We start from the raw sequence: 27,570 nt of genomic DNA, 5'->3' as shown, positions 1-27,570 counted from the left end.
TCCAGAGATGTACCCTACAGATAAATTTACATGTGTGAAATGACAAACATACCCACAGCAGCACTGTCTATGTTAGCAGGAGATGGCAAATCATCTAAATATTATTTATCCCTAAGATGGAATGCTATCCAGGCATTCTGTAAAATTCGGTATCAGATGGAAATAACTCCAACATAACATATACAGTATGCCACCTAGCCTGCTAAAACAACAGTAACATATATATGATATGTAGTGTTGCCCATGCAAGTTTTAAAGACAGAGAGAGAGAGAGAGACCCCCGTGACGGCGGCCACCCGGGGAAGGGGTGCGCGGAGCACAAGGATGGCCGAGGGGACTTCTCTCTTCTCACTGCACCTGCTGTGTATCTTGAATTGTGTGGCACAAGCAAGTTTCACTGATTTAAAAATAATTTTTAGATGCATGTCTTCCTTAAGCGTTTATTACATATCGGGCACCAGTCCACATACTCGCCATGGACTTTCATTCAATTCTCTGCCACTTATACTACCATTGCCCCTTTTATAGGTGAGAAAGCTGACATTTTCAAGGTTAAGTCACTTGCCCAAAGTCAGATGTCAGTAATGAACAAACCAAGGTGCTTGCTGAATCTGTGTAACTTCTCAGGAAGGTCTGCCACCAACTCATCAGTTCCAGGAGAGCTAAGCACGCACTCACCGTGTGCCAGGTGCCACTGCAGGCACACACCTGCCCATGACAGGACCCCGGTGTGGCACTAGAACCACACGTGTGGCAGAGAAGTAGGCGTGCTACACACGACAGGCACCCGCACTCGTGCACATGGGCTGCAAAGGCCGCAGGGACCCACCCCACAGGAGGGCACTCAGAAACGTGTGCACGTATGACCTGACCCTCTGGTGCACTGAAAGGCAGCCATCTGATTGCCAGAAGGACCTGGTCTCCGGTACATTTACCAGGCAAAGGAGGCAAAAGTCAGGTGTGGAGCTAGTGCCAGAAACTTAAAGCCCCACTGGCCAGTGCTGCCTCTGCTGGAAATCAGCAAGGCGGAGCCTGAGGCAGGTGGGTGAGAGGATGGGGAAGGCTTCCAGCTGCAGAAGCCCGGACGTGTCCTCCTCACTCTGCAGTCAGTTTCCACACGAGAAGGTGCCCGTGACACAGGAGTTCTGCTGTCAAAGGTGACATCTTCCCACTTGAACCCAAACACATTCCTTTCGTGCTAACTAAGGCTCACCTGGATCACGGGGTCTGAGGCATTCTAGCGCGACAGTACAGAGCGGAACCAGTAACCTGCTTTCTAGACTGATCGAATCTCTCAAAAAGCAAAGGTATCCTGTGCAGGCGGTTCTGGAGAGAACACAGACTGTCAGGGTTTTCCCACGGCGGGGGCTCCCAGCCCTTTCTGGGCAGCTGTGAGCAGCTGAAGCCGGAGTGCTGGCAGTCGGCAGAGGAGCCTGGTGGAGGCCAGCATCCACGAGGGTTCTCTTCACGTCCACTGCTGGGCAGGCTGCAAATCCTTAGAAGATCTAACGCTGGCACAAGATGAAGAAAGGCAGGCCTCTTGAGCAGATGTGTCAGCCACACTGTCGCACGTGCCAGTGGAACCTGCAAAGCTGTCACCAGGGCAGACGGTGGGCCAGGCGGCTGTTCCCAAGTGACCCTGGACCGCTCACACACATTCGTGCCGGCCAGCCCGGGCCTCCACGGCAGGACTTCCAGCCTAGGGGTGGCTCTTCTGTTCACCCCATCCGCCTGGGAACGCACGCCCGGACTGTGAAGCTGGGGGCCCCCAGGAGCCCACCGCTCTTCCCGCCACACACAGCCACACCCCGCTTTTACAGCAGACGTCTCCGCCTCTGCTTCACGTGGTATCTGAAGTGTCACTCCGACGAGAAGAAAACGACCAGTCTGCTGCTGACTTACTTTGCTTCCGGCAAAGTCACAGGCTGGAGAAGAGCGAAGTCGAGCAGCACGAGGCTCTGAGAATGTCACTGTCACCAAGCGGGCCCGCAGAGGTGAGAGCGGGCAGGACGCGGGGACGTGACGCTGGGCCGGAGACCTGCGGGTCCGCCGACAGGCACGGCGCCTGCACACTGTCTCCAGCCCCCGCAGCGCCCACGGACCTGGCGGACGCACACGCAGCCTCACCTGCGTGAATGGCCCCGCGAACGGGCCCAGTGCCTGCAATGAGAGCACGTGGCCTCCACGCTGGCAGCTCCGGAAACAATTCAGAGGTTCTAGCGGGCAGTCCAGTGGCCTGACGCTACGGTCCTTACACGTGACTTACAGGTAGGTCTCTTCCAGACAGCGAGCTCTACGGCCTGACCCTGCTGCGCCCACGTTGTCTCCGGAACACCAGTGATTCACAAGGAAGCACCTCTCCGTGCCATCCACACCGGTCTTCTCCACACTGCTTTGAGCTCGCTGCAGTATATGCATGGGGGCTGTGCTTCCCAAATGCAGGTGTGGGACACGCAGACAGGCTGCTTTGTGCGACTCAACCTGTTCTGTAAAATGCTGCTGCGACGTACAGCCCAGGTGACCTGGTACCTTCATTTTTTTACTTGAAACTTGAAAGTCCTTTATAAAGACCATGGGTATGGAAAACAGTGTAGTTTTTAAATTACTGAATATAAAATGCTTAACATTTTTAATTTTCTGTCATGTGTACGGACACACAGTATGAAGGAAACACAATAATTGAAACTAGTTTTTGTCTATAGCAATCACATTTCTATCAATTATCCCAACACCAATGTGTAGGCTACCAAAGGGAGTGGTCTCATAAATTAACTGCCAGTGTTATACATTTTTTTAAATAAAAAGTGAAATTGAAAACAGACATACTGGCCAAGCAAACTCAAAAATGGGTCATAAATAAAAAAGGGAAAAAAAGTGAGAGACAGAGAGAAATTAAAAAAGTAACCTAAAATTCACTAGAATTGCAAAAACGTGCTCAGTACTCTACATATGTGTTTAACTTATTCAAGTATTTCCAAATTAATTGGTATAATCTTTACCAACCCTGTAAGCACAGCACTCCACAGTGAGCCCTGCATAACAAGGCCAGCTAGAGTCCCGTTCTGAAACCTCTGTGGGATGCTCGGTGCAGAAGGAAAGCTGATCCGAACATGCACAACACGGCGGGCGACCACTGCTCCTGACGCTTCAGCAAGTCAGGCCTGGCCTTTTGGGGAAGGACCTGTCGCTGTAGCCACGTGAGGGCACATGCAAAGGTTTTAGCAGGACGGGTGCAGACAGCAGCAGCGCTAACACTGTGAAAGGCCTCACGCAGGCTGCGATGGCCACTGTTTAATAGCAGCCGATATTCAGAAATGCAAGGCTGCCCTGTAAGCTGTGAGGCTATCACGTGACTAACAAAATATGTGGCAAGAGCCCCTTTTTCCTTCTTGCCCCCCGGACTCCAGGAAAAGCCTGATGATAAACCGCTTCAATTCCATCATCCTGTTTTCCCTTGGGGGGCGGGGGGGATAGACCCAGGGGAAGAGGACAGCAGGACTCCAGTGCTTTGAGGGTTGAGACCACGATTTTTCCCAACTCCTGTTCACAGTGAGAACAGATGTTCTCAGAAGCGCTGACAGAGATAACAGGTGATCCCATGCTTTGCAACAAGAAAGCCCCTGTCCCCACGACACTGGGGGAGCTAGAACAGCTGTAGCCACTAAGAAAATGTCCTTACAGGGACACTTTGCCCAAAAGACAGGAATCTCCTTTATTCAAGAAAGACATAGCAAAGCCGGCTCCATGCAAAGAGCCGTGCTGACCGTGGGGGTCTTTGGAAGTGAACAGATGTATTCCAGCTGCACACCCCCTGACACGAGACACGGTAGAGTTGAGAAGGGGGGGTGCTCTTCGGGGCCTGGCCCTAAGTGCCCTCCAGAGTGTGGCAGGACGCCCACGTCCTGGATGCAGCTGGCCCATGGGGCAGCATGGCATCAGAAGAGGTGGAGAATCCACGGGATTCCTGCTAGAATCAGCAGGAACCAAACGTTACCGTCACGCCAGTTGGCACCAGAAAAGCAGGGCAGGACTGCAATGCCTGCGGGGCCCGTCACAGAGGCTCCAAGGCCAAGGAACGGACCGCTAAGGGTTTCGGGCCGAGGGGCTGCGCTTCGCAGGTCACCAATGGCAGCCCAGGTGGAAAGGAAGGCAGGGAGCTCAGGAGGAGGCTTCAGCGATGCAGCCAAGACGCCTGCACAGGGCAGGGCAGGAAGGACCGGAGCACGAGGGGCCAGGGCTGGTGGGACACGAGGTCAAAGACAACGGAGGTCCAGGCCTCGGAGGACCTGGGACGCAGCAGGAGGGGACTGGAATCGGGAAGAAGGCCGCCCAAGCACAAGGGAGTTTACACATTGATCTCGTGGCTTTTAATGTTAAATGCCTAACAAGCACTGTTAGGGAGATACTGGCAACGGTCCACAAACATCACCATTAGAAGAAGAAACAAGGCATGTTTCCTCAAAACACGCAATGTGCCCCCCCACACATCTAGACATGAAAGCACGTGGACATTACCGGGTAGGAACGGCGACTTCTTCTTGAGGATTTTCTTCTCCTTTCTGTCCAGTTTCTCTGGGCTCTCCTGCCCTGTGTCCTGCTCGGCCTCTGGAGGCCCGGGCGGCTCGCTGGGCACATCGGCGATGTCTGGCTCCTGACCCGGCACGGAAGGCTTGGCAAGGCTGGCGTCGTTGGGGTGTGCTGCAACTGGAATTGAAGACAGCCCACTGTTTTCTAAGGCTTGCTGAGACAGAACAAAACTAGAAGGTTAGGAGATCTGACGGCGTGAACCGGCCTCCCAAGTCAGTCACAAAGACCGAGCCAGCCTCACCACCAGGACGCTCATGCCACCCTCCCAGAAATAAAAGTGTGCACTGCCAAGTGTCATGTGGAAGCCAGACTGCCCCGTCTGGAGGCTGACTCGTTCCTCCTGATACCTGACGTCTCACCTCCACCCAAAACACGGTATGGCAAGCACTGATATTTCTAAATTAAAGGGAGTTGAAATTAATTGTTCTGACTTTCAGGTATTTTACTGAAGACCATTCGGGTTGTGTCTGACAGATCTGGGAATCACTTAAGTTACATTGGATTTACCCTTAAGACATCGGCTGCAGTGACCCCAGGCCAACTTGTCATCACAAGGGCAGAGGAGACAGGTTAGTTTTCACAGTAAGTAAATAAATAAACAAATAAATAGAGAGGAGGGGCAAGGCTGTCTCTGTCTGGAAGTGAAGGCTGAATATAAAGCTGGACTAGATAAGGAAGCGGGAAAGCGCTCTGCGCTCCAGCCTCCAGCCCCAGCCCATGTGCAAGGAACGGCACTCGGACAAGAGCAGCTGTGCTGACTCTCCGAATAATTACAGCAGGACTTCGAGAAAGAATAAGTATGCCCTATGCCTCTGTCCACAGAAGTAGATACAAGCCCCTTCTTTTCAAGTAAATTCACTTACAGAGCAAAATGAGTTTTTTACACAATTTTTAAATGTACAGATTAGTGAATCATTTAGACTCTGCACTGTTCATAAGTAACTCACTAAACTTATTTTGTTTCACCATAACTTTTCAATCGGGACATATTCATCCGTCAGTCATGGCGCCGGGTTGTGACACACAGAGACGAGAGCAGGGACGCGCCTCACCTGTAAAATATCCTGGCTGATTCCCACGGTGATGCTCAGCTGCTGACCAGGCTGAGAGGCCTGGCTGGACTCCACCGGCCCCGGGTCCGAGAGCTCTAGGAGCTGCTGGATGACATCGGTCACGGCCTGTGAATTCTGCTGACTTGAAGCCGATGTGACCTGGGCTTCCGTCTGCTGAAGAGGTAAAGTCTGGAACAGCGTGGCCTAAAAGACAGCAACATTTCATTAAAAACATAAACAGTTACATAACTTGAACTTCAACTTTAAAAAGGAAGGAAACAGGCATACCTTCCCTATGAGCATTAGAATCTAACTACCCCAAACACAAATTTTAAACATGGTGCCTTACTAATTTTCACATTTGGCACAATACTGGCTCTTCAAACATAATCAGGAATTTTTCTACTACAACTTTTTTTAAGCTTTTTAAGTGGTAGCAGACACTATCAATTCAAGATGGGGGACAAAGCACACAAACCTTGTACTCCTGTTAGCTCATTAAAACAAAGGAATAAAAAAGTTACAAAATAAAGAAAGCACCGCGGTCAAAAAATTTAAAAGTTTTCTGGAAAATAGGGGCACTGGGAGAATCGATGGTCTGTAAAACCAGAGCTCAGACTGTCTCAGGGGGGCTGATCTGTCCTCAGAAATGTGGGAACCTGAAGTGCTGTATGAACAAGACAGTGGTGAGCAGGGCAACTGTTCCGTGTCACACGGTCACAGTGAGCAGAGGACCCCGCATATCTGTCAAAACCTGTAGGACACACAGTACAAAGCGTGAGCCCAAACATCAACGGTGGGCTGCGGTCAGGAGTAACAACTCATGATCTGTTCGTGGACTGCAGCAAACGCACCACCCGAGGCGGGGTTAATAACACGCCAGTCTGTGAGCTGGGGCGGGGGAGCCTGTGGGATTCTGGGGCTTCCTAATCAGCTGTTCTGTAAATCTACAAATGCTCTAAAAGTAAAGTCTACTAATGAAAGAAAATAAAGACAGTGGCAAAAATACTTAGGACTGACAACTGTCACAACCCCTTGTCTTCCTTCATACAGCAGATGGCAGTTAAGCACTTACCTTCAGGGAAAAAAAAAAAAAAATGGGGGCTTGACTCTAAAAGTGATAAAAATAAACTATCTGGGAAGAAGTTGGACACCTTTTGTGGCACTTAATTCCCCAAACTAAACAAGAAATCTTAAACCCCAAGTTTAACAGCTGGTTCCCTGGCCAATCACAGTAAAGTGACCCTGGAGATGACCCAGCTCCACTCTGCATGGGAAGGTCACACACAGGTTTACTGCTGTCTCATTCTGACACACAAACAGGACCAAGAATTACATCTGACCCACAGAGAAGTGGGGAGATTACCCAACGTGGGTAACTCAAGGAGCAGAAGAGAACTTTTAAAAGGAAAATACTAATTAGGTTGCAGAGGAAAGTACATCAAACCAGAAAAGAATGTCTTGAAAAAGGAACAATCAAATCACAAAGAAGAGCCTCGAGAAATTAAAAATCGTGATAGCTAAAAAAAATAAAATAAATAAATAAATAAATAAAAATCAATGAAAGAGTCATGAGATAAAACCGTAAGACAAAGCTGAAACCTTTATGAATACAGCAGAAAGGCTAAGAGTGAGCAAAGTGTGGGGCAAAGCCAGAGGCAGAGACCTAGGCCAAGACGCTGTGCCCAGATTCCCTGCCAGCCCAGCCAGACAGCACACAGCCTGGCCAGGCAGGGCGAGGGCAGGACATACACAGGTCTCCACCCAACACTGCACTGCAGTTTTTTACTGAGAATACAAAGCTTTTAAATCACCTGGATTATCATTCCAGGTCTCCACTACATGTGTGTATTTGATCTGCATATTGCCAAAGAAAATGGTGAAAATTCTTATTTGGTGATTTACACACTGAAAATTTTATTTAAAAAATTCTCAGTCCGAAATAGAATTTTAAGACTTAATTATTAGGCTCCAATTATTCTCCCGTTTTAGGACTTATTTACATTTTCGCTGATTGAGATTAAGCTGAGGAATCATCCCAAGCTGCAAATACTGTGAGAAAAGAAAAGAAAAAACAAACACTGAACGAGAACCGCATGTTAGGAATGAACACTGAGCAGGCCATTTTCTACGCTAGAAGGAGGCAGTGCTGCCATAACACAAACCACCAACTAACTGCTTTCATGAACACACTGACACCTCCGAGACATCTGCGCCCAAGGTCAGTGGCTGTTAAAACTTTATGCTTAGATTCTGCCATTCACTAGCAATTGAGAGGCTGAGCTATAGACCCCTATAGAAAAGAACAGAAGTGTTTGTGCTCTGAGTCATCCAACTTTAAATACGTGTACTGGAAAATACAATTTAGTTTGCCAAAAGTCCAAAATCTCAGGAAAAAATTATCAGTCATGTGAGACATGGAAAAGTATATCTTAAAAGGATAATTGATTTTTCAATTATAACAATGATATAGACTATTCAATAATAATAATCAATAACGCTGTAGGAATTACAATTTCCTAAATTAGTGACTACATTTGTCTTATTTTTACTGGTCCAGGTGACAGTCCATAGATCAGGATCATCTAATATTACTCTAAAATTTACGAGACTAATTTTTTTTCACTAATTAGAAAAAAGTAGGACCTTGCCGCTATATAAAAACCTTCCATAGCATCTTTATGGTACTAGATAACATTCCACTTTAAAGGTCACAAGGAAGGTGACCGATTTTGGTAGAAGAACATCCTTGTCGCCCAGCTTACTGACTCACCGTGAAGACGCGAGCAGTCTCCGCAGAGCTCGTCACATGCTGTGGCCCGCCCATATGCATCTTGCTGATGTGTGTGTTCAAGCTCCCTAAACTTTTAAATACACAGCTACACTCTGTGCAGTTATAGGTGGGGCCATTCTTGACCTTAAAGAATGAAACAGAAAAAAAAAACAAAAAACGATTTTACAATTAATTATTAGATAAAAATATTTCAATTGTGACAAATCATAATTTACTGCACCATTACAAATGACAGGAAAAAAATCTAACCCTTTAACATTACATTTTCTTTTAAATTATGTAACTCTAGAATCAATGACCCATCTATCTCTCTTTAATCAATATCGCCAGTATACGATTAACTGAAATATTAGAGTCTTTTCTATATTAGAATTGGTTTAGGAGTGAAAAAACATAGTTTGTAGTTATTAGTTTGTAGTTATTATAACTTAGGGAAAATGAAATGCCTGGCGTATGTTCTCAGTTTCCTAAGCAGGTAAGCACACTGCCCAATAGTGAAGGCTAGAAGTTAGATATAAAAACACCTCTAAGCCTTTTTTGAGCTAAAACATTCAAGTAGGAAGGATTCGTACGTGTACATTTTTCATCAGCAGTTGCAGTATTCCACATCAGCGGCTACTTCTCCAAACGGTGAGGCAGCCCACATGGACCAGAGAGCAGCAAGGGGAACAGGCTGGGAGCCGCAGAGAGGGCACTCAGCCTGCTCCCGCCACGTGGGGTCAGGCCCACCTGGGTCACTGCAATGATGATACTGGCTCAAAAACTGACCGCCCGCTCTGAACCTGGATGATACTTCCAGTCTATCCCTAACAGCCTATGGAGAGCCCAATTTCAGGCTTTTGATTCATTGCAGGATCAAGTGGTATTTAGCCTCTAATCTTTGGAGGCCGATTCGGGAGCAGCTCAGTCTGTCCCACCATGGGGTGTCTCAGGGACTCCCGGAGGGGGTTTCCCAAAGTTGGGGGCACTACTGAGCATGTGTCTGCAGCCCCCGCGCCAGGCTCACCTCCGAGTGGACTCTCTGCACGTGGGACTGGAGATTCCCTTTCTGAGAAAAGGCAGCAGGACAGAAGGCACAGGCGTGGGGCTTTTCACCTGTATGCTTAATCATGTGGGTCTGCAGCGCCCCCTTCTGGTTAAAGGCTTTTCCACACTCACTACATTTAAAGGGCCTTTCACCTAGAGAGGGAGGAAAATGGTCAAACAGAAGTGCGTTTGATGAGAGCATCTGCCGGATTAAAAGAGGAATACACACGCTACACACACGCTCGACCCCAAATCATCCCTCCGGCCAGAACACCTCCCGCAACTGAGGACTCATGCACCCGACCGCCCAGCCCAAACCTCAAAATGAAACCAGGACAAAGAGCAAAGGATGGGAAGCCAGGACTAAGTCCCAGGCGCACTTCCTCCCATTGGAGCCACAGCCCAAGCCCTTCACAGGGAAGCGTATTTCATACCTGTGTGGATCCTAATGTGGCGAGTTAACTGACTCGGCTTCTGAAACGTCTTTCCACAGTGTGGGCAAGAGTACGTGAAGCCACTCCTGTCGACGTTCCGATTGTACGACCGGGACACCCTAATGTGAAATGGGGGTGGGGGTGCTCATTAAGTCGCCTCCCTTGTGTCACTGGGTCAAAAGTAAAGCCCCACCGGAAAGCTTAGCTGGCTGTCACGAGAACATGCTTCAGTGAGAAATCGGTCCCATGTGTGTTCTACACGCACGTGTGAGCACACACATTACTAGTTCTGTGTACGCAGTATCATATAACGTCATCTTTTCCGTATCTAACGAAAAGAGAAACATAGTCTGTTTGAGATTCCTGGGGGGAGGAGGGAGCACCTGTAACTGCACGGGCGTGAGTCGGGGCTGCCCGCACCCCGTGCCTTGCTCTCAGTGCCACCTAGATGCGTGATCTCCCCAGTGCCACCGCCAGCAGCTCTGACTCCACCTCGGAGTGCCAACGCCAGCCCTCTAACTCTGCGCAACCTCCTTCCTCATGGACGGCTGGGCAGTTGCTCAAACCTAGTGGGTCACAAACAGAATTCTTCCTTTATTCCCCACCTACTCCTCTCCATGATGGGAAATGGCAGTTCCCAGCTGAGCAAGTTTCAGCCTGAGGAGTCACGCTGGATTCTCCCTCAGCCCTGACCTCAAGTCCATCTCCAAGAGCTGCTGGTTTCACTCCAAAACACCCCAAAGAAGCTCCCACCTTGCCTACTGCAGCCACTACCACAGTCATCGAACAGTGTCACCTTCCCACTCACTGGTCCACCGGTCTGCCCAGCATACCCCAGCAGCCAGCCCTAAGGTTTGGGAAGCCCATTCCTGTGTGTAAAACCCTTCGACAGCTTCCACTGCACCTGCGATGGAAACCTCATTTCCAGGGTGGGCGCCAAGGTCCTAAGCCCCAGGCCCGCCTCCTTCAAACTTGGCCACAGCACCTCCCTCCTGCCCTGTGGGCTCCCTTCGACCTGCACCAATACAATTTCACCCCCTCTCACCATGAGCACTAGCTGAAATGGTCACACTGACTAATCCATCCACTCGGTCACTGTCTGTCTCCCCTACTCAATGACAGCTCCGTGAGCATGAGGCCATCTGTCTGGCTTGTCCCTCAGCCCCAGAGACCCAGAGCCAGTGTTGTCTAGTACATGATGACCACCGAAATATCTTCAGTCACTTCTCCCAAGACTGCAGAGATACCAAATGTGCCTGTGTTAAAACTTCACCAAAAAAAAAATCTATTATGTACTGTGGATGCATTATATTTGAGGTTTAAAAATGACTGAACTAATGAAGTATTAGGAGGGCTCCATCTCAGTCAACAGGCTCAATGAAGCGGCTAGGAACGCTGATGACATGGAGCTGCTCGGCCCCCACGCCCACGAGCATGAGTGGGTCGTGCAAAGCCTTATAAACTTTATTAACTAACTGGCGTGGCATGTGTGCTGTTGTTAGGAAGTACTGACGTGCTGGAATGATGCACGCCAAATTGACACAGCAGTGGTTAAAAAGGGCACCGTTGCTGGCTTTACAGCTTGCCAAGGAAATCAGCTCAGGAAGCGACAAGTGACCATCAGTGGTCTCTAACTTGAACACAAAGGGCCAGGGAGGGCTCTGCATTCAATTTCATGAAGAAAAGGAAATGTCAGTAACAAGATAGCATCAGGACTAGGTCAAGTATGAAATTCTGAAAGGCACGTTACGTTGTGCTAGGAATAAATGTATATATATATTGAAATATAGGAACAGATGTTAATATTATGAGCTCTAAAACCAGACTATTGGGGTTTAAGCCCCTAATGCTATAAAACCTTGGGAAAGTTCTTGGTATCTCTTTTTCACTTAGGTTTTCTCATCTCCAAAGTGGGAACATGAAAGTACCTGGTCTGCTAGGGTTGTTTTACACATACCACTTACATACAGGCTAAGCAGTGTTGGGCACATATGCGTTCTAAACAGGCAATATAAATAAACCAACCCATTAAAAAGGGAGCTAATATGGCCCTTGTGAATCCACTTTACACACTGTTACCTGCCCATACAAACATACTTCCTGTACTTTGTTCTACAATCTTTAACCTTCAAATCCAGCTAAAACTTTCTACCTTTACAGCTTGACAGCTATTTTCAGTTGCTGAGCTCATCTTTGCTACTGTAGACATGACAACACGTCACAAAGGCCATCCTGGCACCCAGGTGGCGTCCCACTGTAGACGTGACACGTCACAAAGGCCATCCTGGCACCCCAGGTAGCGTCCTAGTCCTACTGTAGACGTGACGACATGTCATAAAGGCCATCCTGGCACCCAGGTGGCATCCCACTGTAGACCTGATGACACGTCACAAAGGCCATCCTGGCACCCAGGTGGCATCCCACTGTAGACCTGATGACACGTCACAAAGGACATCCTGGCACCAGGTAGCGTCCTACTGTAGATGTGACACGTCACAAAGGACATCCTGGCACCCCAGGTGGCATCCTACTGCAGACGTGATGAGATGTCACAAAGGACTTCCTGGCACCAGGTAGCGTCCTACTGTAGACGTGATGACACATCACAAAGGACATCCTGGCACCAGGTAGCGTCCTACTGTAGACGTGATGACACATCACAAAGGACATCCTGGCACCAGGTAGCGTCCTACTGTAGACGTGATGACACATCACAAAGGACATCCTGGCACCAGGTAGCGTCCTACTGTAGACGTGATGACACATCACAAAGGACATCCTGGCACCCCAGGTAGCGTCCCAGTCCTACTGTAGACGTGACGACACGTCACAAAGGCCATCCTGGCACCAGGTGGCAGCTGTGTTCTTGCTTCGACAGCAGCCAGTGGCGTCCAGCATCCCAGCAGCATGCCACCCGCAGCCCCAGCGCAGGTGCACCTGACTTTGTAGTGCGTCTTCGTGTGCTCCTTCAGCTGCGCGGACGTGGCGAACTCTCTCCCGCAGGCCTTGCACGAGTGCACGCGGTTCTTGGCCAGCTCCTGCCGGTGCTCCTCCATGTGGATGGCCAGCTGGCTCTGCAGGGTGAACTCATCCCCACACTCGGAGCAGATGAGGTTCTGCAGAAGGAAGACACGAGCAGAGCACGCATTCCAGAACCACGCTGCCACGGGTCCACGCAGATTATACTTCCCTCTGGGACAAACACTACTTTCACCTCTCAAAAATACATTGTGTCCAAATATCAATATGTACAAATTATTCCATTGTTGGCAGAAAAAGACGGAAACACAGGCAAGAGGATGAGAGAATAACACAATTTTTGAGCAAAGTGAATTGTTACAAGTTGGCTGTCGGTGACTGGCATTTTGTCCATCTGTGCTGTGACATTAGAAGCAGGATGACTCCAATACCACCATAGGGTCAGGAAAGAATTTAAGATTATAGTTTGATAGACTACCTCAAGAACATGACAGCTGATAAAGGTTTACATGGAAACACCTATCATGCTTTCAATTTAGCTTATAGGCAGTTGATGACAGAGAAGTCTAGGCCTCTGTCCAGACATGGCCTGCTGAGCACCAGAGACAGGCCGTCTGAACGGGGCTGTGCAGGAAGCGTGACCTACAGAGAATGCAAAGTCTTACTGCAAAAAAGAAAGAACATAAAATAGCTCAAAGACTTGTCATATTTGAATTATAGTATTTTGGGTATATTTTATTAAGTAAAATATCTTAAAATTTATTTCATCTGCTTTTTGAAAACCTTTTCAATGTGGTTCCTGTAACATTCAATTAATTCCTCATTTTCCGATTAGATTCCCGACCAGATGTTGTGGAGTTGGGTCGGGATTCCCCTTGAGGCTGCCAGTTACTAGTTGCACATCCAGGTGAGTTAGTCATTCCAAGGCCGTGGAATGGGGACGTCAGTAACACCTGCCGTCACTTAACACCTTAACTACAGTGGCGTCCAATGACGCGTGAGGGGGCCGAGTCATGCATGGCACTGAGGAAGTGCCCAGTAGGGGCTCTGCCCAGTAGGAACTGCTGACGTGGCACACGGCTCAGTGCGTTCACTCATTTGGAATGCCACACAATTATTTACTTAGATGGTCCTCAAAACATGTCCAAACATGAAGAAAAGATGAGTGTAACGTGCCAATGAACATAACCGTTATTCCCAAATAACGAAATGGACAGCTATTTCTTTCCATCAGACTTTCTTCTAATTACTGTGCATAGCAGCCTTGGACATGTAGGAAATGTACTAACATGAGGTTTTTTACTCACACTACTCAGAGCATCCTTTGCAGAAAAAGACGAGGATGAATGGAATATTTTGAGCAATCTGATAATGATTTCAACTTAAATAACTTTAAAATAGCATTATCATATAATAATTTAAGGAAATAACAAATGACTAGATTCTCAATATCTTGATAATAAAGAAAATTCTTTCTAGGACACTGTTAAAAAGAAAAAAAGAAAAATACCTAATGTAATTTGCTGCATCTCTTAAAAAAAAAAAAAAAGACCTCCGTACTCCTAAATTTTTAAGGCAAAATGTTCGTTTTTCACTAACAACTCCACTAAGTCCCCAGTCTTGTAGATATGAAACAAACCTGACGTTTTACCCTCCCATCCCCGCCCTGTATTCTTTGTTGCTCCAGCTCAGATCTGTCCTTTTTTAATTTACTTTCTTACCAAATGATCAGATTAGTATATTCCAGGAGGTATCTACATGAAAGTACTTAGATATTTTTCAGATCTTCTGAGTGACAACTCCAGGTTATGTACAATTTGTTCATACAGTGAAAGCAAAGTTAAGTATACCCTGGGCCACAGTCAAAACAGGCTACAAAACAGAAAGTTTCATCACTGTCACCTGCCTTCTGTCCAGCAAGCCAAGGAGCGTGAAGCCCCCCCTCCCTCTCATGAGCTGGCAGCACCTCAGAGGGGTCGGGTGAAGGGCACCAAAGCTCCAGGCAGCTGACAGCCTTCCCACCTTTCCATTCTCTACATTCAGAGCTAATGCCAAGCCCTCTAGCTGGAAGCAGTAGTTTGCTTCTCCCCTAGGCAGGCTGTGCTGAGTGTTCTCTCTGATGGCTAAGCGGCAGGCAAAAGTCATGGAGGGTCATGCATGGAATTTTCCAATTCTCTAATCAGATTCCACCCTGCATGATACATACTGTCTTGGGCTCCTCTCTGGAGCACTCACCCTGTTGTCCCCACTCCCACAGGGCACAGGACTGGCCGTTCTCCAGCTCCACTCACTGACAGGCACACTTTCCCTTCTCCTGTCTCCAGGGCTAAAACACGCTCCTTCGTCCGCCCCAGCATGGAAAGGAGCCATGCTTCCTTTCCTTTAGGAGTTTGCCTCTGTAGACCTCAACCCACAAGGTCAATGGAAAGCCCAGCCCAGAAAGCCGCTCTTCTCCGGCACCTTCTGCGCCTGGCCCTGTCACAGTCCATATGTACGAGCCACCATGACGTCCAATAAGCAGGGACAACTGCCTTCTGTGAGCATGTGTATGCCTGCGCCATGCTCCCAAACATCCCTTAAAGGAAGAGATTTACTCAATAAAAGGTGGGAACTCCAGCACTTCTGTTTATTTTAATAAAATATTCCCAAGTGATTTAAAACCTACAGTAATTTTCCTAGTTTACTTCCCTGGTTTTGAGATTTATTTTTACAGACTAGGGACCACGACAGACATGGGACAGTTAATCTTAATTGAGCAGTAAGGAAAAATTAGCTTACAGTGTTTTATAAGTAAAAATTCAAAACTGGAACCTTAAACTAAAAACGTAATTATAGTTCATCAGTACACATAAGAAAATATGTTTAGAAATTATTTCTAACTCAATGTTAGTAAAGTAAACGTTACATACAATATCTCATCTAAACCTCCAGGTCCCCATGGTACCCACGGCAATCCCTCAGGCCTCCAAGCTTTGCCCGACCCACCGCCCCAAGCTGCTGGCTCAGCTTAGCTTCAGACGGCCCTTCCGAGGGTTCTCTGACAAACAATAAGCAGTGAACACTTCAGAAAGTAACCCTTTCACCAGCCTCCACATGCTGAGTTTCTGCTCTATACCGGGATCTGTGTGGGCCCTTTCACGTTTCTTGGAGACAATGCGTCATTAGATCGTGCTGTTTTTAAGCATTTACAATCTGTCTTGTAGTTTGTGTGGTCAGACCATCCGTCCATCGTCACGGGCACTTCAGAGGTGAAGCTGGCCATTTTATTCTTTGCTGGCTGCTTCCTCCAGTCCTTATTCCTCTGCTACTCTTTTCTTGCCCTCCTGGATTCATTTTTAGAATTTCTCAGAATTCGCTGTGGTTTATTTGTACTATTTTTGAGTGCATTGCTTTGTGTGGTTTCCTCAGAGGCTTGTCCAGGTGTTACGACACACCTACACGACTGCAGTCTGCTGACATCACACCATCCCACGCTCAGGGAAGGGCAGACACCTTGTTTCCACTCAGGTCCTGATAGCCCTCTCCGCTCCCCCAAATATAATTCTCCTCAGTATTTCCTCTATGCACACTAAGCACACCAGATAATTTTTGTTTCAACCATCAAGTATGATGTAAGAATCCAGGAGGAAGAATATGTATTATATTCACCCGGTTTCATTTTACTCATTCCGCAAGTTTGCATTAGTCAGCGTTCTCCAGGGGCACAGGGAGAAAGCTGTTATACGGAATTGGCTGACACGAGTGTCCCACCATCTGCAGTGCGGCAGCCAGCGGGAGGAGGCCAGTCCTTCTGTTCTATTAAGGCCCCCAACTGACTGGTTAAGATCCACCCACAATACAGAGGGAAGTCTACTTCAAGTTCACTGATTTAAATATTAATCGCATCCAAAACCATCCTCCAGGTTGACCACAGAACTGACCATCACACTGTTCTCTGCTTTCTGGAGTTCCAGGCCTCCTTCTGTTCCCATTTCGGTTCTGTGTACGTAACTTCCTTCAGCCATTATTTAAGGGGAAGTCTGCTAGCAACACATTCTATGAGTTTTCCTTCATCTGAAAATGGCTATTTCCCCTTCATTCCTGAAGGCTATTTTCACCACATACAGAATTCACGACTGACAGTTCTTTTCCTCAAGAATTTAAAAATGTGTTGCTTCCTTCTGGCCCCCATGGATTCAGATGAGAAACTCACTGTCACCAGAATTGCGGTATCCCAGAGGCCATCGATCATTTCTCTGCAGCATCTTTCAAGATCGTTTATCTTCAGTTTTCAAATGTTTATGATGTGTCTTGGTGTAGATTTCTTTGGATTTATCCTATTTTTGATTTATTAAGCTTCCTGAATGTGTAAATTATGCCGTTTACCAAATCTGGGTAATTTTCTTCAAATATATTTTCAACTCCACACTCTTTCTCCCGTCCTACAACTCCTTTGAATCAAATGTGGGAGCTTCAAATTTCCCTGAGGCTCTGTTAATTTTTTTCAATCTATTTTTTTTTTCTGTTGTTTGGCTTAAGTAATTTCTACTGATCTGTCTTAAGGTTCACCAATGCTCTCTTCTGTCTTTTCCATTCCATTGTTGCGCCCTTCAATTGAATGCTTTATTTCAACCACGGGATTCCTCAGTTCAATAATTTCCCTTTGGTTCTTCTATCTTCCATCTATTCTAGTTTTCACTTGTTTCAAGACAATCCATAAGGCAGCTTTACAATGGCTGTTTTAAAGTCCTTGCCAAATAATCCCAACATCCAGGTGATCTGCTATCTTTTCTCACTGGAGTTGGGAACCACTGGTTCTTGTCATGATGAGTGATTCTCAGTTGTATCCTGAACATTCAGGGTATTATGCTGGGAGACTCTGGAGCTTAGCTTATCTTTCAGTTTCAGTCACCTGTTTACATGCAGCACAGAGCCAGGTGGGGGTAGCGGCTCACCTCGCAGGGTCCCATGACACCAGGCAGGGGAAGTACATTTTGCTTGCATCACCTGGTTAAGTGTCACTGCTGCCAAGTGGGCTGGGACTCAGCTCCCCACGACCTACGGACACTCCTCTAGCAGGGGAGCAAAACACTGACTGCTCCTATGGGCAGATGATAAAAGGTCAGCTCCTAGCTTGGCTCTGTTGATGCCATCAGGCAGGGATCTGGGTGCTGCCTTCTTCTGCCAGGAGACGGATGTGCAATTAGCTCCTGACTTAATCCCAGGGAGTCAGGGGATCACAGGGCCGTCTGCTTCTCAGGGACAGGGGCCAGGATGCGTTGGGAGATCACTCTCTATACAGTCTGGCCAAGCACTTCTTCAGTTGGTATTTGGCTGGAGTAGGGTGGGGATCGTCAAAAAGATTTTGTTGTTGGACCATATTTTCGGCACTTTAGGCTGAGGGGAGCCTGCTTTCCTTGGAGCGTTTTCACCTATGCCTGTTGGCAGAAGGCCACACGTTTCTCCAGCACCCTGTCCAGCTGTCCAAGAGGAAAAACAGAAGCCCAGGGAACTCACTGCCACATTGTCCCTCAGCCCTGAAACCCTCGGCTGCCAGCCTTCTTTCCAACTTCCAGAGTCTTTCTCTATCTGTTAGTTGTATTATCTCTACATTTTTTTAGTTATAAGACGGGGAACCTGGGATAAAAGGGCTGCTCTGTCTTACCTGAAATCTTTAGATTTTTTTAAACGTGACTAAAGGCTAGTAATTATTCCTGTAGTTATTACTAATATACCATATTCAAATCAATGAACTGAGAAATAAAAGCATACAAAATAGACAAAGATAGCCAAAAATGTATTATTGGAACATATGTGGGAAAGACTAACAATTGTGCTCCACTATCTAGTCTTCTTTTCTCACACAGTAAGAGAGCTCTTGGCTGAATACAGGCTACCCGACGACAAGCTCTATTTCCCAGCCCTTCTACCTACAAGGTGACCCTGTGTGATGACTGTGTTCTGTGCAGCGGGAAATCAGCAGAGCTGAGAGCCAACTTCTGGATCATTCCTTTAAAGGGCAGAAGTGTGTCCCCTTCCTCCATCTCTGCATTGCAAACCATGTGACAGAAGTAACGTTCAAATAGACAGAGCAAGTAGAGTCCTGGACAATCTCAGATAACACCAGATTGTTGGGTGAGAGGAAAAACTAAACCTGCAACCTAGTACAACCACTAAAAAGAAGAGAGAGCAAGCACCCTGTTTCACTACTGTCGACACATTTTCCCATCTGAAATAAGTACAGCAGAGGCTTTTCTGAACTCTGCTCACGTAAAATGCCTGCTCCTGAAACCTGTTCAGCGTGGGGTTGCTAAGGTCAGCTTACTGAACATCACGTCCCGACTTCCAGAATCCTTCTCCCTGTGTGGCAAGAAGCTAAAGCGTGCTCATAGCTTCCATTACCAGCTTCAAACCACAGTTATGAAAAAGCCTCTTTTCTGACTATTCCACCTTTTTCTTCTCCTATGATTATTTGTTGATCTGAGAAAGAATCTGTTATATTCAAAGAGAGGAAATAGAAGATGGGTTCATAGCAATAAAAATGTAAAGTCACCTAATTTCAGGAAACACACTTCTCAAAGGCCTTTTGGGGAAAAAAAAAATAATGAGTCGAAAACTATGGTATGTTTACATTCTTACAACCACGACAGTAAAAGAACAAGACAGCTGGAGTTTAACCAATAAACCAAGAGCTCAGCCAAGACCAGGCTGCGCAAGTTCCCACGTCAGCCGCCTGCACAAGGAGGGGCGCCCACCTCAGGAGATGACGTCAGAACAAAGCTAAACAACAACAACAAAAACAGACAGAGGCAAATGAAGTAACCAGTAGGCAGTCATCACAGGTAGGAGGGCTACGAGCTCCACTTGGGAAACAATCTGAAAAGAATTTAGACAAAAGAATTTAGAAGCGAAACATACAACGAAGAGTACGAGTTTGAGACTAATGTATACAAACCTAGGAACTTCTGGAAATGATAAATTATGCTATTTCTCTTTTCCGTTACGGAGGAAGCCAGAGTACCTTTTTAAAGGTACAGCTGAAGAAACATGAGAATGGAGCATGTGAAGCCACTGTCCTGGTGACCGGTGCAGATGGGTCTGAGGCTGGATCAAGTGAGTGGCCTCGGTTTCAGGGCCATATCTGCTCTTTCCTGTCATGCTAACACCAGAATGTGCAGTGTGTGCAGAGCGGCTTCAGCCTTCTTCACCGCGTGTGCTCCCACGGTCATCCTGACTCCTTTGTTATCCCACAGCATCCGCTTCACACATCCTAAGCTTGATGCAGACAAGCATCTCCTCTGGCACCCTGGAGATGGGCAAGGTACGGAAAGCTCCACACACGCCCCGACCCACGCATTTATTCCATGTAATATAACCCATCATTTGTCCCATCAGGCTCCACTCCCATTTCCCAAAACAGGATCCCACACCCATCTCCAACCCCCTCATCCTTCTGAGGAGACAGAGCAAGGTCTCCATTTCACAGGAGGCCAGCCTGTGAGCGAGGCAATCAATGTTCCATGAAAGTGACAGACACATCAGCAAGCCTGGGGATGGCCAACCTTCTCAAGGGAAATGCAAGACTCAACAACTGTGCGATGCCACACAGACGACTAGCTTGACACAGCTCAGTTTTGATAACATCACATTTTTGTGCAACTGGTTTCCAGTAAATGCTGTGTTACAAAGCAGGCGCTGAGTGAAAATCGTGTGGAACAGGAGATTCCAGGGCTTCAAGAGGTGTGCAGTACCAGGCCATGTGTGTCGGGCCGCAAATGACCAGTAAGTTAATAAGACGTAAATACTTCTCAGGCTGCTTGCATCTAATGACTTCATAAACAGAACTCGTAGGTTTTGGCCTCAGTGAAAAACTTACTGAGACACTAAGACTAAAGAAGCTGGGACTGAGAGAGAAATCTGCTCGAAAACAGCAGCAGTGCTTCCGTTCCGCCATGAGACCTGCACGCTCACCCCCGTCTGAGCCCTTCTCCTTTCCTAGGGTCACAGGGAGAGCAAGCACGTCCGTCTGAAACTCACCTACGCTTACTACTCACCCGTTGTCTCTCCGGATGGAGACCTCTGAAGATGGATTATTATAGCAATGCTCAATTCTTGAGTGTAAGTGATAAAGGGGAAAGTGTCTTTGTTTTTAGGGGATATATACTAAAGTAGTTGGAGGTGAAGTAGGAACATGATGTCTGCAAGTTACTTTAACTGGTCAGAAATGGTAGGGGCGATGGGGTGAGAGCTGGGAAATTTTAACAGTTGGGAAACCCAGGTAAAGGGTTCATTGTCTTTAAGTATTCATTGTACCATTCTTTCAAGTGTGAAATTTTTTAAAATAAAAAAGTTAGAGGGATAAGCTATCACTACATATTTTTATGGCAACAATCAAAAGGTCATTTTATTTTAAACCACCCAGGTGGTACTTGAAATCAAAGCACAACAAAACAAAATCTTATGACAGAATTACAATGTGTAGATAAGGTTGTATACCTGAAAACCCAAAGAAAATCTGGTAGGATGGCAGGCTACAAAACAAATATGCAAAAATACACTGCTTTCCTATAGTCCAATAACAAACAATATAAAACTGAGAGACCTCCCAGAATGATATTAATAAAAATCTTAAAACATTTAAGAATAAATTTAAATAATGTACTGAATTCATAAGAACAAAACATTACTGAGTGATGTTTTGACAATAAGATTCAATTTTGTAAACATGTTCAATTTTCCCCAGGAACAATCTAAAATAAAAACTCAATGCAATCAAAATAAAAACACTAACTGAATTTTAAGTAGGCAAAGTTCTAAAGTTCACATTCATAAAGCAGAAAAGGAAAGTAAAAAGCATGAAAACATTTGCTTAGCATTACAAAAGAGAAAGCAAAGACAAACCAGAAAAACAAGGTGTTTTGGCCTCCTCCCCAGGTGGCCCAGGGGAGCAGGTGGGGATGTCTCCCTGAGTGCTTCTGGTTTCTATGATTCTGTCTTCTAAGAATAAATTAATATCCAAATATTCATAACCTAACTGCACAGCACTCAATCCCTACTCTGCTTTGGGCTGTCTGTGGTCTCACTAAGCTGCCCAAATGGAGGGCAGTTACTTGAGGGCTGTGGTTCAGGAGAAAGGGACAGGGGAGAGGCCTGGCACAGAAAGCAAACTGGATCAAAGGCCCTGCACTCACCTAAAAGCCTGCCCTGCAGTGGCATGGGCCACGCAATGCAACATGGAAGGATTTCAGAGGAATAAGGATTGAGCAAAGGGCTCAAGGAATGCGCTGCCACTTTGGGGGCAGGGTCCTCACCGTGCACGACCAGACATGCAAACACCAACAGGGGAGGCAGGAGGGCTCCCCAGGGTGGGCTGGCACTGGAGGTGTCAGTGTGACCTCGGGATTTCTGAAACGGGCATGTGCACTGCACTGTGTGTGCGCTGCTCTACAAGACACGGTGGGTTTCAAAAAAGAATCACTATCGACTTGGGAGTATTTCTAAGCAAGTCACAAGAACCAGAACCTGTCAGTGAATAGGTTGGAAAGTCGAGTACTTGACAATTTAAAAATTTATTGCCAAGAGAAATAAAAAGTCAGGAACCAGAAAAGACTTCTATCACACAGAGCAGAAAAGCCAACTTCCCATGTATGGAAATAGCTGACACAAATCTACAAGAATAGACTAATAATCCCGACCCGCTCCCTCAAAATAAGGAAAGAAAATTAAAAGACAGAAAAAACTACTAATGGCTAATAAACATGGAAAGATGTAAACTTCACTCATAACTAAGGAAACACAAAACAACAAAAACATACCATTTTAAAATTACCAGATTAGAAAAGACAAGTCTTATAACACAGATATTGAAAATGGCATGAGGAAATGGGCATTTTTACACATTATTGGCTGGAGTATAAATTGATAAAACCTCTTTGGAGAACCATTCGACAACACCTATCGAAATTCTAACTTTACATATGCTTTCACCCAGCAGTGCCACTTCTAGAACCAGATCATTCTTCGTGGGGAGCGGGAGGGGGGACTGTGCACTGAAGGAAGTTTCAGTGTATCGCCGGCCTCTGGTCCCTGAATGCCACCTCAACCCCTTCCCACAGTAGTGACAACCAACCAAATAGTCTGCCTTGAGAACCACTGCATTAGAGGTGCCCAAACACATAGGGAGATTTGCTCCCTGAGGCTTTGTTTGTAGATGAAAACAACCTGTGTGTGTGAGCACAGTGAGTGATGATCATGACACACGCATACAGGACGTGACACCGCGTGGCTGTTACAAGAAGACTGCTCTCTGATGAACAGGTGTAACCGCACCTGAGACAGGTAACTGAAGAAAGGCACAGCTGCCCCACTGCCTCAGCGGGGTGCAGAGGAGGCAGATATGCACAGAGTGCCCCTGCCGGGCTACTGAAGGAAGGAGCTCCACAAATTGATTCTGGGAGAACTGGAATCGGCTGGTGGAGACTTGACTCTGCCCTCACTACACCCTTCCCTACTGTGTGATGTTTTACTGCACATGCAGTACTTATTTCAGAATACTTTATCGTGCCAGTATTTAATGCAAACATTTTCTGTTCTAAAAACAAGACCGTGGCCATTTCTGACTAGTGCTCTAATGAATGGGAGATGGAGCACATGCTTCTGGAACATACTGTGGCATTTATAGAGCTTAGAAAACAAGTCTTATTAATTTCGTAAATCCAGTGGTAGGAATCTATCCTAATGAAATAAGTAGATATATACAAAGATGCAGTGTTTGCAATACTGAAAGGCACAAACAACTTAAAGGTTAAATAATAAAGGAAATTATTAAATATCATTATGCAACGTCCAGATGCTGAAGACGTTAACAAGTAAGGTAAAAAACACGGCAAGGGGGGAACAGTCGTGATACAGCAAATGAAAGGGGAGGCTCTAGTTACAATGTATTAAGGGGAAAGGACAGGTTACAACACAGCTCGTCCAGTGGCAGAACTTTTTTTTTTTATAACTTATTTTTTATTAAAAAAAAAACTATTTTTTTAAACACAGAAACAATTATGGAAAGCACGCATAGTAAAAAAAACAAAACAAAAAAACTTTGAGAGACTACACTACACTCTACAACTGGTGTGATTATTGGATTTTTTAATGATGTTACTTGTTAATCTTTACTTTCTAACATTTTCCAAAATAAACATACATTACTTACATAATAATATTTAAAAAGATAAAAATCTTTTGTATTAAAAATTAAAGGCATATATAAAAATACACAAGCCTACATAGAAAGTGTGAACTCAATTTTTAGGGTGCAAATTTTATATATGCAATTTAAATACTGTATTTGTTTTTCTGTCTCAGGAGGAAAATACACCAAATAGTTACATGTAATTAACCTTGGATGGTAGAATTAGAGGTGACTTTTATGTTCTCCTCCCCATTTGAATTTTCCTAATTTTCTACAATAGTAATCCGGGTGGGGGGGAGAATATTTTCAAAGCAAGTCATTTATACTTTAAAATAGGTCCTTGCACCCCAAGAGGCATCTTTTTCACATGTCCTCAATGTTGCCCTGCCCCCTTGAGGCTGTGCCGAGACTATGCCCGTGGCCTTTCAGGGTTGTTCACCTGTGTATAAGCTGCTTTGTGGCTCATGAATTTCTTCTCTTCTCCCAAATCCCCACAGGTCAGGGGATCCAGAAACCAAGCAAGCAGATTTTGCCATCTCTGACAGCAGAAATCTACTTTTGGCCTCTACAGAGTCCTACACAAGTTATTTCTGTTGGGTTGGGGTGGGGGGGCTCTTCTAACCAAGGTGGACATATTTTGATCCTCCAAATACACTACACGTGCAAATGTCTGTACTCTAATTAATATGCCTGGAAAAGAAAACATTTCATCGGCGACCTGGAGATTAGCCAAGGCAAATTTAACGAGAGTGAATCCCTTGAGAGCTATAGGACAGGCTTTTTAAACTAGTTGGTACTAACATCCTCCTAAGGCAGGGGTGTCCAAACTGCGGCCCACAGGCCAACTGCGGCCCACAATCCATTTTTAATTGGCCCGCAGCAAATTCCAAAAATATATTTAGTTTACTTAAATAAACCAGGTGAGGCAATACGTACTTCACCTCGCGTGAGTGGCCGGCTGTTTGTGTATTTTATCGCATATGGCCCTTGGTGAAAAACGTTGAAAAAAGTTTGGACACCCCTGTCCTAAGAGATAGATGCGTTTTAAAAATCCGTTAACAGACTACAGGCCAAAATAGTTACCTCTTCCTTCTCGTGCAGCATAATATGTGCTTTGAGACTGGCCACTCTGGAGAACTTCTTGTTACATACAGGACAGGTAGGGTCCTCCCCATTGTGGGTACACTTATGAAGGGTCAGGTTGAATTCAACGTTAAACGTTTGGGGGCACTGGTCACATCGATGTGGCTATTGGGAGAGAAAAGTCAAGAAGCCCCTGAAAGACAATCTTTTCACAGTGAAAGGCACTCAAATATGAACAAGAACTACAGTCTACCATCTTCCCCGGGCACTTAGACGTCTGTCCTGGACCCCAAGTCAGTAACTCCAAAACCCACACACAAAGCTCCTTGAGGATGCCTCCAGGGATTGTCAGGACGACCACACACCTATGCAGGAAAGAGTCTGCACAGGCCAGACTGCGTGCAAACGTGTCAGGACGTCAACTCCACGGAAACAAATGTGAGACTTAACTCAGCGGGTGCGATCTCCCCTTTTCTGACCATCCGCTGCTGGAAACAGAATCACCTGCAGCAAACTAAGGGATCAGGAGCATGGAGTTGCACAGAGTTGCTTAGGTCGCTCTGAAATGTGCCCCAAATGGAAGGTGCTCTGTCACTTACTTGCAGAAAGATAATCCCTGGCATTTACTTCTATGCTAAAATGAGGAGGAAGGCCGTGTTTTCAGATTTCAGCCTGGGAGGGGGAGGCCAGCGGTTATGCTGTGAGCATATATGATTACAGTTAGAGCATCGTCACTCACTGGAAGGAAAGTGGAGCTGGTCGTATCCTGGTCTCCAGACAAGAGCTCCCTAGTGTTTTTCCGGCCTCAAATGGCTCGCCTACCTAGAGAAAAGCCTGCCACCACTTTTTAATTGTGGTTTGAACTGCCACTTTCCATCTATCAGGCAAATCATTCCTTCCAGACATTAACATTCCCCACCTATCTCCAGGGTGCACTGCAGCAAAAGGTCCACATCTCCACCTAAGACAGCCCTGCTGGCTGCTGAAATCCAGCCAACGTACTGAGAACAGCACTTACAGCGCATGGCCACTGAGGGTCACACCCCACCGGAGACAGGAACATCAAGACAGACCAGTTCTGTGCTGAGTCATAGAGGAAATCGGAACGACTGAAAAGTCAGATTTTAAGACTATTTCTTTCTCCATCATAATTCAATATATGGGCTCACTAGACAAGCTCTCACTTTCTCTCATTACCTAATAATAGCTCAGAATACAGTTACAACAAAATACAAAATGTCAACATATTTATATGATCTAAAATGCTTCACAATTTAGGAACCTAAATTATCAGAAAACATCGTCTCTTGCATGTGGACTCTACACCTGCAGTGTCAATGCTCAGGTCTGACGCCCTGTGAAAAATACGTACCTTGTCATTTCGCTCATGGTCCCTCATGTGGCGTTGAAACTGGGACTCTTTTGGAAAAGACAGCAGACAGATCTCACATTTGTGGAAGTTTGGGACTTGGTACACATAATTAGTGTTGTCCTCATTCAATGTTAAAACTCCATCTATAAAATTGCACAAGTACAGACAATAAATACCAGTGGTGATTTGCATGACATAAATAAAACTCAATTACTTGGTATTGTTTAGAAACCAAATCATGTCAGAGATTTATGAGAGAGTTCAGATGAAATGAATGGTATCTGAAAATGTTTAAACGGACAGGCTTGTAAGTTAAAAACGAGAAATGCTGAGATGACCGAGACACCGACCAGAGTCCTAAACTCTTCTTAGTGGGACTGGCAGAAACCTGGAACTCACGCCTGAGGCTGGATTCCACACGCGCACAAAGGCCCTAAGGTTCGTAACCTGCCTGCTGGTTGCTGTCATTTTGAAGTCACTACAGACCTTGGAGGCGGTCCCCCTAAGTCAATTGGCGGTTCACCAGTAATTCACGCAGGCGCCTAAATCACTCAGTAAACAAAACTCAGGTGATGTGTAAAAGCTACCTCACACAGAGCAAGGGCAGGTGGCAAAGAGAAAACCTGTGTTCTGTCCGGTAGATAGTTATGGCTGAGGGAGGGAAAGGTGGCAAGGCTTTGGACAAGCCTCAGGTTTCACCCATTTAGGTAAGTGGATAAACCTGAAAAGCATTTCCAAATAAGAAAACCAGTGTAATAACCAGAAAAATCTGTCAAGAATGTCATAAAATAAAGATGCCCAAACTCACTACAATTCTTTAAAATAAGTAAATACACTCCAGGCCTATAATTTGCGGATATATATATATACCACATACTAACTCCACAAAGGTTAGAAACATGTCACATACAACTCTGTATCAAATGTGACCAAATATTAGAACTTAGAAATTTGGAAATAGGGTAGGGTTAATTTTAAGACTCAAGAAAGTCTTCTATTTCTCAAACACACCCATGTGCTAGTAATAATAAGCCAGGCATTCCAAATTTCTAGACCTTTCAATCCCTCTTGCGAAAACG

General features: G+C 46.0%; 1 protein-coding gene across 5 annotated transcripts in view; it reads right to left on the bottom strand.

The window, feature by feature from the left end:
* Positions 1 to 27,570, bottom strand: part of ZNF236 (zinc finger protein 236) — an 89,328-nt gene that overhangs the window by 51,406 nt on the left and 10,352 nt on the right. For 3 of the 5 annotated variants that reach the window (XM_074339816.2, XM_074339815.2, XM_019715556.3), the window contains exons 2-9: positions 26,492 to 26,634; positions 25,120 to 25,284; positions 12,831 to 13,009; positions 9,894 to 10,012; positions 9,440 to 9,612; positions 8,413 to 8,556; positions 5,640 to 5,843; positions 4,516 to 4,741 (exon numbers count right to left, since the gene is read on the bottom strand). In XM_074339816.2, coding sequence (XP_074195917.1) covers positions 4,516 to 4,741; positions 5,640 to 5,843; positions 8,413 to 8,556; positions 9,440 to 9,612; positions 9,894 to 10,012; positions 12,831 to 13,009; positions 25,120 to 25,284; positions 26,492 to 26,634 — 1,353 coding nt within the window. Of the gene's footprint in view, positions 1 to 4,515; positions 4,742 to 5,639; positions 5,844 to 8,412; positions 8,557 to 9,439; positions 9,613 to 9,893; positions 10,013 to 12,830; positions 13,010 to 25,119; positions 25,285 to 26,491; positions 26,638 to 27,570 lie in introns of all 5 variants that reach the window. The other 2 variants (XM_088798060.1, XM_088798059.1) reach the window with 2 other exon arrangements.

The sequence above is a fragment of the Rhinolophus sinicus genome, chromosome 4 (assembly GCF_057876585.1).
Source record: "Rhinolophus sinicus isolate RSI-liver-muscle chromosome 4, RSI-T2T, whole genome shotgun sequence".
In the NCBI taxonomy this organism is placed as follows: domain Eukaryota; kingdom Metazoa; phylum Chordata; class Mammalia; order Chiroptera; family Rhinolophidae; genus Rhinolophus; species Rhinolophus sinicus.
This window is presented reverse-complemented; position numbering and strand designations above follow the sequence as displayed.